General features: G+C 33.9%; 1 protein-coding gene across 1 annotated transcript; it reads right to left on the reverse strand.

Moving 5' to 3' along the window:
• Positions 1-1,236: 1,236 nt before the first annotated feature.
• On the reverse strand, positions 1,237-11,865 carry LOC130966208 (SNARE-interacting protein KEULE-like). Its single transcript, XM_057890993.1, has 22 exons — positions 11,715-11,865; positions 11,382-11,579; positions 9,837-9,895; positions 9,254-9,335; positions 8,803-8,881; positions 8,441-8,491; positions 8,253-8,349; positions 8,109-8,141; positions 6,799-6,924; positions 6,516-6,707; positions 6,332-6,415; positions 6,148-6,246; positions 5,946-6,022; positions 4,526-4,622; positions 3,640-3,765; positions 3,391-3,486; positions 3,136-3,252; positions 2,979-3,056; positions 2,319-2,506; positions 1,999-2,089; positions 1,818-1,907; positions 1,237-1,695 (listed from the first exon to the last, which is right to left on the reverse strand). Exons 2-22 carry the CDS (start codon positions 11,452-11,454, stop codon positions 1,654-1,656), a joined length of 1,977 nt encoding a protein of 658 aa, XP_057746976.1. The 5' UTR covers positions 11,455-11,579; positions 11,715-11,865; the 3' UTR covers positions 1,237-1,653.
• Between the last annotated feature and the right edge of the window lie 1,933 nt (positions 11,866-13,798).

Raw genomic sequence — 13,798 nt, forward strand, 5'->3', positions numbered from 1 at the left:
TTGGGTCGTATAGCTCGACCCAGGGCATGAATAGTTATCCAACAACAAAATTCAATCCAATGATGTTATTCACCAACAAAAAATATGCTCATGTTCAGGAATTGTAAAAAATCAAATACACAGCAATAATCACCAGATTCAACAGCAATTCTAATTAAAATTTGCTTGGGTTCAACAACAATTCTAATTTATTCAAGTATTCAACTCTAATATCCAACAACAAAATTCAATCCAATAATGTTATTTAGCAACAAAATATTTGCTCATGTTCAGTAACAATTGTGAAAAATCAAATACAACAGCAACAACCACCAGATTCAACAACTTTAATTAAAATTTGCTCAGGTTCAACAACTGTTCTAATTTATTCAAATTTGACACTGAATTAGTGAAAGAACAGGGTCGAAAATTCAAACGGAGCTCACCCGGTTGATTGGTTCCGAGACCGCGACGAAACAAGAAGACAATGACCACCACCACCACCTAACAGAGCAAATGTTGCTTGACTGGTTCCATCTGCTTCTGCCGCTGACGAAGCGAATGCAGGAGCACGAGATCGTGACGACAAGCTTATGAGTGCGAGACCGAGAGAGTGACGAGGTGAGTCTATGAGAGACTGAAAGTGACGATTGACGAGGTGAGGGGAGAGACGAGAGAGTGACGCGGTGAGGGTGAGGCATGCGTGAGGCCGTGGAGTGTCAGGAGAGAAGAGAGATGAGGCTGGGAGTAGGGGGTTCCATTCAGATTAGGTTTTAACAAAAGGGGAGAGGGGAAAGCATCTGAAAACGACGCCGTTTGCAGGTAAATTTAAAAAAGAAAAAACACAACCCGGACCGGGTTGCATTAATTGACCGAATCGTCGGTTTTGATGAAAACTAGCCAGGTCAAACCGGTTTCCACCAGGTCTCATGCTTGTACGGTTCAATAGATGACTCGACCCGAGGAGATGACCGGGTGACCAGGTTTCCGGTCGAACCAACCGGGTCAAGCCGGGTTTGAGACTTGAAAGTAAAAACTCCAATCAAGAAATCAGCTAAATAGTTGAACCTATACAGTTTTTTAACGATTAACCAATTTTTTAAAAATATATTTTATATATAAATATATTATTTTATTATATTTGATTTAATCCTAAATTGAATCTTTGAACTTCTAATTTTACCGAATTAATAATCAATTTAGTTTTTAAAACCTTGATTTTTATCACCCTTAAATCAGGATAAAGAAATCCACCCATAATAGAAATTATAAATTCAATCCTTTCACTTTAAAAGAATAATATGGTGCCTTACATTTGATACGACCAATTCTTCTCAAACAACATTTCCATGGAAAACATGGTGTTATTGTTTAGCATTACAATTTTCCGCATCTCTCCTCTACACAAGTTTCCTTCCAACTTCATTAATTCCAATTTGGATGAGTCTCTTGCCAGAAATATTTATATTAAGGAAGCGGGGAAAAAAGTAAAATGCGTCTCTAACCGTTAACCAATGAAGAATTCCTAGCATATGCACAATCTGTCACTCAGCAGCTTGGCTGAAGCACAGCTCAAATGTTCAAAGAATTTGCTATATTGACATGATTAAACTCTACGAATACAACAATATTTGACAAATATAATCTCATCTTTCACTTTCCAAGCCCATAGAATCATATCTGGAGATCATCCAATGCCGTTAGCAACTTTAATTTCTGCAATAAAACAAGATATTTTGCAGCGATCGTTCAGGTGAATTGCAAGCACAACTGAATTTAAAAATAGAACAAAAAAAAAAGAACGGGGGTGTTGGGGGGGGAAGGGGAAGATGCAATACCGTAATAAATGTTGCAGGATCATCGAGACTTGTCGACCCTAGAATAACTTCCCTCCTCAGCTTACTGGTAAGCTTGTGGCAAGCCCGAAGCTGAACATTTTAAAACAATATATCAGAGAACAGAAAAGATGGAAAGTGGTTAAATGACACCCTCATTCGATCAAATCAATATTATTCAGACCTCAGATCTGGTTGCTCCACCAACAATGAATATAAATATCCGCTGTCCCATCTTCTTGAAATCACTGGATGAGTGTTTGAGAACCGAATCACTGTGCGACAGCAGGAAAAGATGAAAATTAAATGAATATTTTGAAACCAGAGGACAATTGCCAATTTTGTCTGATGCATGATAGTCCTACAAATTACCTACATAATGGCAAGCTTAAGCCAGTTTATGCAAATAAGCAAGGAGGATTAGTACCACAGTTCGTGGATAAACTAACACTAAAAGCATTTATTATATTACGATTTTTTAATGGAGAGAAAAGAAAGTAAAACCTTGAATATCCATCATCAGAGCCTCGAGGTCGAGCCCAAGTTGGTGTGCGCCTTGACCTCATGGAATGAGCAGGAGGATTTTGATGTAATTGAGCATAAGGAACACCGTGGACAGTTGGATTTGGGTCATTTAAACATGGATAATCCTCCTTGGACAATTCATTTTTGTTGATCTTTTCAATGAGTTCCTGAATAATAGATATTCTACTCATCACATATGAGGCTAAGAAAAAGCTTCATAAGCAACTTCTTGAACAATAGTAAAATATTTTGACTAAAATTGTCATGCTAAAAAAAAATGAAGTTAGCTTTTGTTTCCTTTACAATGAGATTAAAAGATGTAGCAAACAACTGTTTAGTGAATACCCTTTCTGGTTTTTATTTTTGATTTTTTTTATTTATGGTTAGTTTTTAAGGTATAGAAATTAACCAGCATATTTACATGTTTCTTCATGTAACTGGGAAACATATATACATTAAAAGGGGGAAAAACAAACCTTCAAACTTATCCTTTATGCAATGTTCAAAATCAAATCAGGAAAGAAGTGTGAAATTTGTTCAACAGTTGACTTATGTATACTCCCCTTCTAATGAAATTTTTGTAAAGTTAATATTTAATATGAATTTAATGTGTTAAAATCGTATTCACTTAATTTATACCTCTAATATGGGATAAAAACGTGACAGCTGCCATGTCTCTTCTTCACCAGAACGATCTTTCCTTGCTGCACGCTTTTTCTGACAACTTAAAGAAGCACGTTTCAGACTTAACTAAAGCATTGAAAGGTCACATATTTGTACTATAAGTTACTGTTACCTTTATATCAAACTTAAGAGCAAATGCACCAGTTGAAGTCTTTTTGGCTTCTGGCTGTCCCACAAGCATTCTCAAATTATTTATCGCAATCATATCTTCATTTGTCAACCTTGCTACCTGAAAGCATTTTAAAGATAAAAACATGGCAAGCCACCAATACAGAGATTAGGCGAAAGATCACAAAATTTCTTCCTTGACATTTTAAATGAACACTAAGTGGTAATGTAGCTGCCACCAAGTCTATGAAAACTACACCTTCACCAAATTTAGACCAGTTTCTCCCTCAAATTTCTCAGGATAAATGGCTGCGAGTATCATTAACAAGCGTAACTTATTTTCACGGCTAGCATCCTGCATAAGAATAGCAATTAGAATGAAATTTAACCAATGAAAAGGCAGTGGTTTCATTTTTAATTTCACAAATTATTTTGCACAGAGAGTTTTCTCTTAATCAAACTATGTGTATCCCTTTCTTTTCCCATCTTAGAAGTTAGAATTACTTACTTCATTTGTGGTCAAAAATTTGATCACATCTTTCATCCCTGCATCTCCAAAAACTAGATTTTGCTCCAGTTGCCCAATATCCCGAAGCCTCGACTCCCTAATGATTCTGTTAATTTTTCCAGCAATCTGGACAAAAAAGTGCACAGTGGTAAACATAAAACCCATTATCTTAACCAACTTCAATATCATAATTCATGTACAAAGTGAAACACACACAAACTCTAATAATGTCAATCAATTGTTGAAGAAAGAACAAGCTTCATAAATATGTAACAAGTTTAAACACAAGATCATTTATTCAGTAATCAATGGCAAGAATCATGATGGAAGCAACTGAAACTTCTGATGGATATCCATATTTTAAAATAATATATATATTTTTTTGATGATTATTTTAAAATAATGACAAATATTCAAATGTTCACAATAGTCATTTTTAATTAGATAATACTTCATACATGAAAAGATACAAATGAATCATCAAAGTTTTAAATAATGATGGGCTCATTTTTTCTTCTAGTATAATAATAAATACTCCACGATACTTAGGACACAGTTGGTTTGATTATGATCTGTAAATTAGGATTCACAGTAACTTTCAAGGTAGGGAACCTGCTGATGCAGCAATAAACCAAGGGAAGATGGCAATGGCTTTCATTGTTTTTGACACCACATTTTTTATGTGCTTTCTTTAGCAAAGAGGTGGTGAGGGAAGAGCAAACAAAATTAATTGTCCCACCAATCCACAATACAAATATAGTATTACAAGATTGAGAATTTCCTTGAAGATTTTAACATGTATTAGAAGACCTCTTCTAGGTAGCTTCCAAGTGAAGACAGCACCATTTTACTTTAATTATCTGGATTGCCATACAAAAGAACTAACCTCTACATGGAGGGAAAGCTTGTCAATTTGTTCACTGTATTGTGGAAGTGCTTGCACCATCTTCTGTATGTCCCTTGTGGACATTTCACCACTTCCTCTATAAAAGAAATGCAAAGTTGTGTCAAGTTAATGATGACACTGACTAGTTGAATGAATAAAAATTACAATAGACTCCAGATTTACTCTTTACTAAACAGGTATATGTAAGAGCTTGGTTCCACAAATATTAGGATTAGGCAAGAACACAGAAAGAAGAGTAGAAGAGAATGGACAAGAATAAGAGGAGCTGGAAGATATAAGGGTGATATTCTCCAGATCTCTGATTTATTCAGGGAAGAGCAAAATACTAAAAGGTAGAGATCAAGGTAGCATTAGAGAGGCTACCACTATTGTAAGGTCTACCCAGCCTAAATCCTTTCTTCCCCTACTAATTCCTTTCAACCCTCTTATATACATTCTCAATCCTCTCTCCTATAACAGAATTCATGCCTCACTCACGCCCTCCCCACTAACTTTCCAGCTACCCTATTTTTTACATCAGCTCGTGCCACTCTATTTTCATTTTCAACTCTCCTTCTTTCCATTTTTCTACAGTAAATAAACGTTAGAGGAGCCATTTTACTATTCTCTTCTCAAAAACTTAACTGCCTATTTTCCCTCATTCTTCTTATTTTCTTCACTTGGGTACTTAACAGTATATTCTTTCAAACTAGGAAATAAACATGCCTTGTTTATTTTCCAATTACCGACTTTGATCGTTTTATGCAACAGGTGAGATTTATGACAGATACAAAACCAATTGCATGCAGACCTATCAGTTTCGGCTTTTAGGAGTGTTAATCCTTGACATGATTTCATAATAGCCTCTACGGATCAAGTGATTAAGAGTGCAATTCATTTTCAGTACAATAGAGGGTACTATTGGCAAATCATTCCCAAGGATGAATGTGCAAAGGGATACCTAAGAAGTCTGCTGGATTTTTAGCTTCATGGTGTTAAGTAGACCAAGACCACTTGTGTATGGCACCCAAACAAATTCTGAACAATCAAATAACACATTCACATAGTGCATATGTTATTTTGAAACAGTTGCAATACATTAATTGTGGTAATATAGGGTGATGGAGGAGTGACAAATAATGATATTAAATGGTAACATATATAAGAGTAACATCAGGCTTGACAACATAGGAGAGAAACAAGATTTCTTCCCAACATGGTCACACAAAATTAAGCATCCAAGCTACGAAATTATCATCATGACATAGGAAAGCATTTACATAAGAACTACAGAATTAGGGAAATATTTTATTTATTTCATTATATCATACTACCATTAATACAATTAGTTCTTAACCAACAATCTTTTACATTACGCTGCCATTAATCAAACTCGAAAAATTATCAGGGATTCACTCACCTTGAACCATGTTGGATTTGTGCAGCTTTGTTCTTTGAAATGAAGTTGGTCATCTTTTCGTGCAACCGTTCACTAGCCTGGCAAGGGCATGAATATCAAAATGTCATCATGTTCCATAAGTGTAATATAGTATAGATGACCTTACATACTTGACTGTAAGCCTAAACTACCATATGCATTAAAAACTAATAGCAGAACTTACATCTGCAATATGAGCATGGCGAAGCTCCAGCCATATAGGATCGTGATCTTCCAAAAGAACCTCTTTCTTCTCAGGTAAACCACCATCTTTTCCAGGAACCTTACAAATGCAATAGATTTGAGTTCATATACAAGACAGTGGACAAAAATCTTCAATGGGCACGAAAAGAAACTCTAGAAGATACCTCATGGACATATTTATTTCCATCCATATTTAGCAAATCATGGCACATAGCATCATATGTCCATTCATGTATCACAGGAGCAATCTACATCCAAAATGGTAACCTCGTTGTAAGCAATATAATACAGTAAGTTGAATTAAAGTTACAAGTCCAATGCTGTGACCAAAACATGGAGATAAGAAACCTGATCGATAGTTCTATCGATGATGAGCAATTCACAGGTCTCAGTCTGAGGAAAATTAGGTATAGTTTTTTTATATTTTGTGATACAGTCCCAGACACCAGCAGCAAGCTTTGTTGGAATAAGATCACGAAAAGTAGTCATCGTTGTTGCATCGATGGTCTTGGCAGCACGAAAGCGAACTGTAGGAAATTCCTAAAGACAAACTTATATGATTCAGTTATAGAACATTGATGACAATTTTTGTCTTCGTATCACAGAGTGTCAAACATCACTGACAACATACTCTTAATGAAGCAAAAACCGTGGCAATCCGCATAGCCATCACATTTAAACATGCAACAGCTTTATGATGATTCTCCTCGTCCCCAAACAGTTCCTCTAAAGCTCTCTCATTATTGGTGACAAAACCCTGCGTTAATTTGACCAAAATTACACACCAGAAAAATGAGAATCACTAAAAAATCAGAGAATGACCTATATACTCAAAAATATCAGATAATGAAGAAATTAAAACTAATAAACAATTCCTTATTAGCACATTTGATGGTTGATATTTATCTCAAGGGAAGGAACCTCCATAAATAGATTTCATGAATTTTGCATTCCAATAATGTAGCTTTACATATTACTATCTTTTTTAGTTAGTGTGGTATGAATAAAATCATAAAGAACAATGTCTAGCACAGAATGGATGTCTGCATCTGTGAACTTAAAAAAAAAGCCCTTTATACCCTTTTGTTAGAGATTTTTTAAAGGTAAGTCAATGATAAAGATGTTTCCTTGTGTCACATTCAAATACTGGCAAAAGCATCCCTATTTGTGTAGGTAAGACTATATATATATATATATATATATATATATATATATATATATATCCTCATCAAACCCCACAAGGTGATAAACCTGCTGGGCTACCTTCTTTTCGGGATCTGACTTCACCTAGTCGGAAATGCATGGTTGCTATTTTATCAGAAACAAAGGTTTCTAACCTATGAAAGAAACGCTGAAACAGCATTTTTCCTGGGTTTTAATTTTCTCTTCTTTTAATCTTATCTCATTATTAATTATTTTTACAGCTGTCTTTTTATAAAAAAGCTCTTTATAAATTGTAAAAAGCTCAAACAAATGCCTAAAAATTTCACCCCAAATAGAGCCTTTAGCTAATTTAAACACATACTATCACATTCGAACCACACATCATGATTTTTCAACCTTTTACTTCTGTGAGAACAAGTTACTTTAATCCTTGTTAGACAATTGGCCCCAAATATCGCAGATCCAGCCACAGGCATAGGTTCTTGTTTGTTTAATTTGTACCTGGAGAGGTTTTCTTTTTCCCCAATTAACATGAACTTAATTGGAAGAACAATAGAACATACCAATCTATCATTCAACTCTCAAGTCTCTTCCATGGTTACATGGACTAGAAGTGGACAAACTCATCGAAAACTTCTACATGTCATAAGTTTTGAAATATACTAACGCTTACTACTAAAAGGGAAGAAAAAATGAGTATATTCATTAAAATCATGAACAAAGATAACATGTAGTAGTATGACAGACAAGCAAGTGAAATGAAGAAGTAGAACATACCTGACTGTCTATGGCAAAATACTCCAAATTCATCTGCAGTGTGTCAAGTTAGTAGAGAAAATAACAATCAGCAAAAATACGTTGTTTGGCATAAAAATATCAATTCAAGTGCAATATATAGATCCTAAAATAAAGAATATTCACCTCCCTTAAAGCACCTATGCGAGGCAACACCAACGCATCTTTCTTTATCTCCATCACCAATTCTCTGGATATAGATGAACTAAAGAAAACAAACGCCCTGCAAGAACATAGTACAAAACATGCTTGAAAACCAACAGTGGAAGTCAAGATGAAATTTCACAGATAGGAGATAATATAAAAACTCATACTTCCTGTATAAGGGTGTCCTCCCAGACATGTCTGACAAAAACATAATGATGCTGTCAAGAGAAATGAGGAGAGACAATCAATAAGTACAGACAATATCTATAAGACTTGACAGCACAGATTAGTTAGAATGACCAACAAAGCTAAACTTAATATGTAGCCATAAAAGTACAGAATAATTATTCTTCAGCAGCAACAACCTTAGTTTTTTCTAGTAGAACCAACAAATTATGCAAAAGTAACTGACATACAGCTAAGAAATCAGCCTCTACTGATAGAATTATGCATTAGTCTAGGAACACTCTCAAGCTAATGCAAGATAATTCATTACATATGCCACAAGCATAATAAAGAGGATATGTACTTCTCTCTAGTTGGCTGGATGAAGTATATAGCATCCATGGTGGGCAATGGCTGCCTTCGTTTGTATATGTCTTCCACCACTACAAAAAGAACAGCAAAATGTCACTCCATGCAACAAATGGAACTAGTTATGCAAAATGCAGATGCTACCAGAATAATTTAGTCTCCTCTTTTACCTCAACAAGAGAGAAAAAAGAAAATTCCAAATTTAGGAACAGCTCCCAACTCTCTCTCAGAGTTACCACTACTCACTACAACATGTAATCACCTTTTTTTATTCTTTTGATAAAACAACAAATCAGAGAGAAGTAATGGGGTAAAAAAATAAATCATTGGATGCAGATATAGAATTTTTATCAATTGGAGAAGCTTATCAACATGAACATAAAGGATTAAAAAGAGAGCAGAAAGAGGAAAAGTGAAATCTCCAAAAGCAATCTTGTGATTCTTACATGAAACACCTTCATCAGTGATATCAGCCATCTTGCAAGAGTGAGACATTATCTTGACAGTAAGTTTGTCCATTATTAATACCTGCAGGCAATCAACCAATGAAACAAGGGTAAACAAACTCTGGAGCTGGTTTAATATTTAGTAATAGCACATCCGTCCAGAAAAAAAAAATTGAGATAGAATCCATAATGATGAATGATCCCATTTCCTTTAGCTGCTTACTGCGAGACATTCAGGGTGCAACATGTAGCCATATATCCAATAAATGAAGAGACGTCATTTAACAAGGTGACATATTCAGAAGAGAAGATTCATGAATTTGACCATTTCCAATAATCAACATCATAAAAAAATAATAAAAAAAAGACGAAAAAATTAGGGAAATAATAATGCCACTCCCATTTTTGATAATGTCACTCCATATATGATTTTTTTGCATTGTATGTTTGCAGACTTTTAGAAAAAAAGGAATGGCAATATCCATTCCCAGAAAATTATAGATAGAAGGGGTAACTCCAGTTGCCTCTATAGTGCAATTTAAAAACCGGAGACATGATTTATGAGATTGAAGGCATTTTGTACCTTCCATGTTGATTTTGAATCCCCAGTTTTCGCAGACCTGAGCATTTCATGTAATAATCCTGGAGAAAATTTTAGTTCACATATATTAAACTGGATGATCAGATCAGGAAAAAAAAGGCAAAACGTTAACTTTTTTAAGGCAATGTATGATCAGAAAATGTGAGGGGGGAATTGAAAGATTCCAATACTAATCACTAGCTGAAGATTACCACTTGAACTATAAACTATTAAACTATTAAATATATTTGCAAATCTGTCTATCTGCTATCGGTCAGGACAAAATAATGCAGTCTCTTTACATATCTGTTAGAGAGCCTCCATAATAACCATGAGCTATGAATCTAGAAAGACCATTTTATCCCAAGAGAGATAATTTCAATAAGTTACCCTGAGTTCTATAATTCTTCTCCAACCATAAGTCACCAAGTAACAATATAGTATGCATATTACACCACCAAGAAAAAAGAAATTTCACTGAAGTTTTCGTAAAACCTCTATGTTTCAGGAAGTTGCTCCAACCTTAATAATTCCCACATTGACAAAAAGGTAAGAAATAGCCTGCATTGTTTCTATTTGGCAGCTAAGCTCTGCTATGTTTACAAGGCCTATCCCAAGCCCGGAGGTAAAAAGGGGGTTGTGTTAGGACTTCAACAGCCAATGTAAAATTTTTGAATTATGCAACATGGAATTAGAAAAATGTCTGCAGAGGAGTAAAGTCAACATCCTAGTATCCATCAATCAATAGGGCAAACTTAGTAGAGCAAAGAAATTAAGAACCGTGCTGCCACTTAACGTTCCTATTAGAAGGGAGCTTGAGCTCAAACGGGACGATAGAGTTCCTCAAATAGCAGAAGCAGTAGATAGTTCCTCTATTAAACACCCTAACTGTGAAAATCTCTGCCAGCAATATATTATAACAACGCATTCAGACACAGTGGTCTAAAACATATCCACTGTGACACGATATCCTTCCACAATTAGCATCTCCATTCAGTAAGGCAAAGCACATATCCAACATACCATAATTAAACTCAGATTTCCAGCAACATAAGTGAAAAACAAAGATTACCAGTTTCATCCCAAAACCAATACACCTGATCAAGAAGATTTCACTCCCCATTAGGATAAACTCCATAGAACTCCCTCCAAAAGCAACTAAATCTGTTTATTATCTCCAGAAACAGGTGCCATTGCCAGTAAGCTTCAAGTTTTAAGGCGTTAACTTGCTTGCATTCACTTCAAAACGGTGTTTTTACTAATAAAAAAAAAATCACCCCAAACAAAAACCATTCAAGCATTCATGCGCCAAAACACAAAATACATTGTATTCACTGGGATCATAACCAATGTTGGCAAAAAGAGAAAATGCACAGAATAAACTTCAGCATCAACTTCAGCAACCAAAAATGCGGATAGAAAAAAAGAAAGGTACTAAATTACAGAAACTTCAAGAGAGTTCATAACTCTAACCAAATCAATCACGGAACGGAATCTAAAATAATTATCTCCTTTTCTTATTGAAGAGGGAGAGAGAGAGGGCCTTACGCTCGCGGCTAATTTGTTTGAAGTTTTTGTAATCGGAAGCATAAGATGAGGAATCGGAATCTGACATAGACATTGTGAATTGATGGTGATTGTGCTGTTACCCTCTGTCTCTGTGCCCCCAAACCCCACATAAAGAAACCGAAACGATGAGACCAGAAACCAGAGGCAGATCGCCGATTAACCGGAAACCTGATCAGACTGTGATACCAACAACCAAAAAAGAAGAATAGTTTCTTAAATTACAATTAAGATATACATGTATTTAAACCCAAATGTGAAGATCACGGCAAGAGGATAAAATCGTGAATGTGTAGAAAAGGAGGAGAAGTATACGAATGAATGTTGAAAGGACCACGACGTGTTGAATTGTGGAGAGCATTGAAGGGAAGGGGTCGTTGTGTTGAGGGACGAAAATGGAATTGAAAGGAAAGGAAATTTCGCAGAAGAAAGAGAGTGAATAATGCAATTGCCCGGTTCAGGACGAGGTCGTGGACCGGAACGGGGGAAATAGGGAACCGGGAACAACTACACTAAAAAGCTGTTGCCGAACCGGACTCTCACTCTCACTTTTCCACTCGGTGTGTACCCTCTTCCTCCCTTTTTTACACAGTTGCTCTCGCCACATTTCTTTAACTTGCCAACATTTGCGCGTGCGATATTAATAAAAATAACTCGCCATGTAAAATTATTTTAAAAAACGGATATAATTATATTATTATATAAAATATTTTATATTGCTAATATATTAAAATTAAACTCATTATTATTTAGATTTATTATTTTAATTAGAATTTAATTTTAATGCACTGTTAATATATAATCTTTTTATACGTGTATTCAATCACATAATGTCATATTAGCAAAAATAGTTATATTTTACATTAAATTACATAGATAATCATCCAAGAGAATAATTATAATTACACGGCTATATAAAATATTTTATACTGTCAATATATCAAAATTAAACTCTTCTAATTAACATGGTTGTTTACAAATATAATATAGAAAATTATTTCAATGCATTTTCAGTATAAACAAACTTTACACAGACAACCAATAAAAATGAGTTAACAAGCCATATCATAGTTATCTTGCTAATTTTAATTTTTAAAAATAAAAAATTAAAAAATTAGATCTTTCATTTTCTTTCATTTTTTCAACTACAGTTATTGAGTTTCTGGTTTTTTTCCTTCCATGTGTTTTCTTTTTCTTTTTTTATTTTTTTACGAATTTTTTCTCTTATCTCATTCCAGAAATTAAAATTTATTGTACAAATTAATTAAATTTCACATTTCTCTGTTTTGCTCTTTTTGTCGATATTGTACTACAATTCATTATCGAATTTTTAAGAATTTCTTATTAACAACTTGTGAAGAAAATACTCATTTTTAGTTATTTGACAAATAAGACTATATTTATGTTCTTCTATTTAAGATTATATATAGGATGCTCCTCTTTAAAGATAATATTATTTATGTTCTTCTATCTAAGACTATACAAACATTTAATTAGAGTATATTTTTAGTTAAAGCATACAATACTATATTTTTCTATTTTTTTTTTGTATAATTTGTTAACTAAATTGACTAAAAATATTTTGTATAATGCTATAATTTGTATAAGTAGAACTTCCCTTAAAATTTTGTTATTTTATTCTCTCTCGATTCTGTGCTAATTGAAGTTATTAATGTAGGTATCGAAAAAATATTTATAGAGATATTATGAGTAATTTTAAAGAAAAAGATAAAAATAGAGTTGAAATAGATCTTGATATGAATCATCATAAAATTGAAATGACATTAAATGAAGAACTAGAACCTTATGAAAGCATGGAGTTCCCATGGGTACGCTAGAAAAAAAAGGATTTAGTTTTCGCATGGGTCGTGTGACTAAATCGGGAATAGATGTCGCAATAATTGGTCAAAAAATTCTTTGTGCAAAAGAAGGGTTTCAATAAAAAAATAAAAAATAAAAAAAAAATATGCTAGAAGAGAAGATAAAATCCATGGAGTACTTGATGAAACAAGGATAGATTGTAATGCAATATTATATGTTAAAAGAGGAAAAGATCAATGGTTTATTTCTAGATTTATAAAAGACCATAATCACAATCTTGTCACCCTTAGAAGTGCATAATTTCTCCAAGTATATAGAAAGAAGACCAAAATACAAAAATGTCTTATTGATGTGCTTATTGAATCTGGTTTAACTTCTAGTAAAATAGCACCTATCTTAGCTACAAAGAGTGGTATGGAGAATGGTGGAGTTGAAAATATTAGTTTTATCAACAAGATGTTATAAATTACTTGAATAGAAAGAGACAGAAGAACTTAGAAAAGGGAGATGTCCAGATAATGTTATCCTTTTTAAGGATTGTCAACTAAAAGATGTTGAATTTTTTTTTATGCAGTCCA

The sequence above is a fragment of the Arachis stenosperma genome, chromosome 1 (genome assembly GCF_014773155.1).
Source record: "Arachis stenosperma cultivar V10309 chromosome 1, arast.V10309.gnm1.PFL2, whole genome shotgun sequence".
In the NCBI taxonomy this organism is placed as follows: Eukaryota; Viridiplantae; Streptophyta; class Magnoliopsida; order Fabales; family Fabaceae; genus Arachis; species Arachis stenosperma.

Bases quoted from the DNA above. Each gene is read 5' to 3' on its own strand.
- LOC130966208 (XM_057890993.1), bottom strand. From the start codon at position 11,454: ATGTCTATGTCAGATTCCGATTCCTCATCTTATGCTTCCGATTACAAA. The intron at 6,247-6,331 runs GTATCTTCTAGA...TGCATTTGTAAG, and splicing joins GAAATAAATATGTCCATGAG to GTTCCTGGAAAAGATGGTGG. The intron at 1,696-1,817 runs GTATTGCATCTT...GTTTTATTGCAG, and splicing joins ATCCTGCAACATTTATTACG to AAATTAAAGTTGCTAACGGC.